This window comes from Babylonia areolata, chromosome 32 (genome assembly GCF_041734735.1).
Source record: "Babylonia areolata isolate BAREFJ2019XMU chromosome 32, ASM4173473v1, whole genome shotgun sequence".
Lineage (NCBI taxonomy): Eukaryota > Metazoa > Mollusca > Gastropoda > Neogastropoda > Buccinidae > Babylonia > Babylonia areolata.
Genome location: NC_134907.1, coordinates 21,496,750 through 21,501,749, shown reverse-complemented (window position 1 = coordinate 21,501,749; position 5,000 = coordinate 21,496,750). Strand labels below are relative to the sequence as shown.

General features: G+C 47.4%; 1 protein-coding gene across 1 annotated transcript in view; it reads left to right on the top strand.

The window, feature by feature from the left end:
• LOC143276635 (uncharacterized) overlaps window positions 1–791 on the top strand; it is a 66,039-nt gene extending 65,248 nt beyond the window's left edge. The window contains exon 4 of the mRNA XM_076581252.1: window positions 442–791. Within this exon, the coding sequence (XP_076437367.1) occupies window positions 442–791 (350 nt within the window). The remainder of the gene's footprint in view (window positions 1–441) is intronic.
• The last annotated feature ends 4,209 nt before the right edge of the window (window positions 792–5,000 follow it).

Sequence of the window (5,000 nt, the reverse complement as noted above, 5' to 3'; positions counted from 1 at the left end):
CAGCCATACTCCGCTTTCCGGGGTTTATCAATATCAAGCCTTAGATATTGCTTTATATCATGTGTATTGCAAGAGCGTGTTAAATCTTTCACTGCCCTGAATGTGGTCGTGCCGTTTCTGCCATCGATAATCAATCAGAGGCTGCCTAAAAATATTAATAAATCCACTTACATTACCAACACCTTGGTTCAGCTAAACGTCACCAACGTCATACTCAAACAAACACGTACATCTGATACCCAGTTTTTCCATCCACTGTCTTAGTCAAACAACATTTAATGGGAGCCCTTATCCTATAAGTCTTACAAGGCAATCGAGATTCTTCCATTTCTATCGACTTAAGCCAGTAACGAATACATTGAACAGCAGACTTTAAATAAACAGGGTACCTGTTAGTTTCCTGTTAGTTTGGGGACGTGAACTGAGATCTCGTTCGTGCAGGTCGCATTTACATCACAGCTTCTGAAAAAGTATCGTTGATACTGAGGTCTGAGACCAAACTCGGATCAACTGTTTTGTCAGCAGCTGGGGAACTGACCATACCGTCAGCACCGCTGGTCTTCAGGGCCACCTGTGGCAGTTTTGTGCCGGTATTCCTGGCTTTTATGTTGAAGAGGGCCAGGCAGAAAGCAGCGATGCGTGTCGCCATTTTGTCACTGCGCGGCCGTACAGACGGTGTAACCTTAGGATTGCTCCTCACCCTGATATTTTGGGGCGGACTTCTTCTGAAGTGCGGAGACGTGGAGCAGAACCCCGGGCCAGGACTAGACCACTCCGATCAGACAGCATGAGGCAGAGCAGACTGACCACTCCGATCAGACAGCACGAGGCAGAGCAGACTGACCAGTAGCGGACAGAGGCCAGCACAGACAGACCAGGCAGTGCTACAAACAGCGGGCAGTCACCTTCCTCTTCTGTTCTCCCCCAGGACTCCCCCACTCGGGACCTGACGGACTGATGGCTACACTGCAGGCAATATCCAGTAAGTTTCGAAGGACGGTTTGACGGTGTGGACGAGGGTGTGTATAAGCTTGGCGAACAGTTTGCAGGACGTGAGAGTGAGGGGAAGGGTATGAGGGAGAGGTGGGTATTCTCCGTGAAAAGAACCAAAACCTGGTGAGAACAAATGATGAACTGATGAGTGAGACTGGTGCACTTGAGCAGAAAACCTGACGATTTAGAAGGCAGATCCAAGAGGAATAACCTTGTTTTTTCATGGGCTGAATAGAAGGCCTAATGAGGACCTGTGAAGGTATTGTACAGGGTCTGTTGACTGATACACTAGAGTTGTCAGGTGACATGCAGTTTGATCAGATTCACCGTCTTGGCGGAAAACCTGACTCCCCAATCACCACCAGATGCTGTTTCTGTTAGGATAAGATATCAATTATTAAAGAAAAAAGGAAACTAAAAGGAAGCGATTTTTGTGGGTTTTTTGTTGTTGTTGTTGTTTTGTTTGTTTTGTATTTTGTTTTATTTCTATTTTATTTATTATTTATTTATTTATTTATTTTATCGGAGAAGACTTTTCGTCACGTGTTTGAGAAATGAGGCGAATGCTGTCACCTCGCATAAAACCAAAAGACCCGAAACGATGGACATATGTGTTCCATGGTGTTTGACCATCTCGTTATTGATGAGAATAAATGTTACCTGGATCACAACGATAAGTTAAAACAATCAGTATCATGTTCGGCCCGGTGCAGTGTTGTATCACAGAAGTCTTGCGCAAGAGAGAGAGAGAGAGAGAGAGAGAGAGAGAGGAGGGGTGCAAATTTAAGTGTGTACCTGCAGAATGTTTGTCGGTCAGTGTCGAACGCGCGAGGATCGCCAATGTTCAGGGTGACAGCACTCAGCTGTCGAGCACGTGCAAAACAGCCTGGCAACACATTACCTGCACGGAAATGAGTCAGTGCCCAGTGTCCGTGTGAACTGTGACACACACTACGTGCTTTCGACACAATAATTATAGGTCTACAAGAACCGGGCCATGTGTAAATAAGTTGCTTTATTTCATTTTATTATTTTCTATAATTGAATGTAAGCGGATTGTTGTCTAAAATCAAATATTAAAATTTTGTATTGCAATTTTGATGTTGTATGTCTTGTAGAAACTTTGTGGAATATTTGTGAAAATAATGTATTTGATGGATATGAAATGTATTGTATGCCTGAAAATAAGGACGGCTGAGCCGTGATTCGAACCAGCGCGCTCAGATTCTTTCACTTCGTAGGCGGACGCGTTACCTCTAGGTCATCACCCCACATAGATGACACGTCGTTCACAGACCTCGCATCGGACACAGATCAAGTATCGGACACAGTTAACTGAAACAGGACATCAAGATAACGCAACGGACAAAACGTGTCCAACACAGATGATAACGTGCCTAACACAGATGATAACGTGCCTAACACAGATGATAACGTGCCTAACACAGATGATAACGTGTCCAGATGATAACGTGTCCAACACAGATGATAACGTGCCTAACACAGATGATAACGTGCCTAACACAGATGATAACGTGTCCAGATGATAACGTGTCCAACACAGATGATAACAGATGATAACGTGCCTAACACAGATGATAACGTGTCCAGATGATAACGTGTCCAACACAGATGATAACAGATGATAACGTGTCCAACACAGATGATAACGTGTCCAACACAGATCGGTCACAGGTGACTTGTCGGACACACATGACGAGCATGACTCACACCTCAAGTCTCGTATGATGGAGCATGGTAGTCATCCAGCCCTTCAACCCCCATCCCCCCCTCCTCCCCCATCCGGCCACCCCTCCACACACACACACACCCTCCTCCACCCCCCGAACTCAGCCCCCTACCTTCCCTCCCGCCCTCTTCCCCAACTCTCCGCCCCCCCCCCCTCCCCCGGGCCCCCCACCCCCTACCTCCCCCTCACCAGCTCAGGCCCGCAAGTCACCTCTCTCCCCCTTACTCCCCTTAATTCCCGCAAAGCCCCTGTTCTGATTTAATAGCAGCTCGCCAAGACACTGACGACAACTCTGTTTGCTCTCTGGAGGGAGCCTTGATTGCGTGACTGGCCCCTCCACCCCCTCCCCCAGTCCTCTCCCCCCTTCCCTCCTCCCCCTCCCTTCTCTCAGTTCCCACCTCAACCCTCCTCCCCTTATATATTAGGAACTATGCTATCCCCCCTCCTCCTTCCCTTTGCCCCCACCCCCTACCCTCTTCTACCCTCCCTGAATCTGTTGACAACGAGGATTTCCGAAAACTGAGTATGGCTGCCTACATGGTCACGGAAGTAAAATGTTGCATGCCTCTGTGTGTGTGTGTGTGTGTGTGTGTGTGTGTGTGTGTGTGTGTGTGTGTGTGTGTGCGCGCGCGCCTTCGTGGCTGAAACCTGATTGAATGACACAGGAAACGAATGATGAGCACCTAATGGCAACTGTCTGTTGGCTCTACCCGGTCCAGGTAGGCAGCCTGTTGAGCAAATGACTCCGTGTTTGTAAAGCGCTTAGAGTTTGGTCTCCGACCGAGGATAGGCGCTATCTAAGTGCCCATGTTATATCATCGTCAGCTGAAGGCAAGTGAAGTCCAGATTTGTAACTCCTGTGTGAACCGTTCTTGATAAAGGGACACAGAATTTGAGACTTTAAAAAAAAAAGACAAATGATACTGTTCTTGTTGAGAATGGGTCAATAAAGATGAAGTTGATGACTGTTGATGCTTCAGACATCCAGTGGTTTTTGACTGTGGACGAAACATGTTTTAGTTTGATTTCTTTCTCAGCAATATTCCCGGCATCAATCAGACAGGCCACTGAAATGCACACACTTACGTTATTAATAATACAAAAAAAATCGAGCTGGAACCTTCTTCTTTTTCTGCGTTCTCCAGGCCATGCTGTCAGATGGTGGATCCGGTCTACAGCGCGAAGTCCGCTGTCCTCCGCAGTGCGGCAGGTGGTCCCCAGAGCTTCTCGTGGAGTTCCGCCGCACAGGGCCAGGTAAGAGCTGGAACAAAATATGCATGTGTCAAAGTGGATGACACTTGATTGTTGTCACCCAAAAAGTCTTCCCATCTGAACCCACAGCACACTCAGCTTTTGGGTGTAGTCTGCATGAGTCCAATATTTCAAAGATTCGAACCCATGCCATGCAAATTGTTATGTATGATAGTTGTGTCCGACTATGACCATCTGAACAACAGAGGAGGCAACTGTTGTCCCAGCTATCTGGGCTAGGGTTTGATTATAGTGAAGAGTGTCTTGCCCAAGTTACATCCCCACTCTCTCGGCCAGAGGGTTTTAGGACAGTCAGGCGTTGGGATGGTTCCCAAAGGCCAACTAGCCCCCAGGGATGCAACACTAACGACCAGTACAATTTTGCCTCCTAGTTTGAGAGTCATAGTCCTTCACAAAAGACCAAACTATAAATGGCTCCCCATTGCAGTGGATAAACCATTGATCGTACATGTCTCATTTTGCTGTTGCCCAACTGTAAGCTTATGTCAATCTGTGGTAAAAGCTGAGCGTTGGGCTTAGGAAGTTGTGACACCATGAGGCTAAACCACAATGAGTCAAGTAAAAAGTCTGGCTGATCAGAATGACGAATGGCGAATAATGCTTCTGGGTTCTCTCGGCGTCTCTGTGTCTTGTTATTCTGTTGCTCCACTGTTCCTAGCTTTCTGCCCTCAGTCTGTCAACACCACAGTGGCCTTGAATTTCACTTCCCTCCACTGTTCCTAGCTTTCTGCCCTCAGTCTGTCAACACCACAGTGGCCTTGAATTTCACTTCCCTCCACTGTTCCAAGCTTTCTGCCCTCAGTCTGTCAACACCACAGTGGCCTTGAATTTCACTTCCCTCCACTGTTCCTAGCTTTCTGCCGCCCTCAGTCTGTCAACACCACAGTGGCCTTGAATTTCACTTCCCTCCACTGTACCTGGCTTTCTGCCCTCAGTCTGTCAACACCACAGTGGCCTTGAATTTCACTTCCCTCCACTGTTCCTA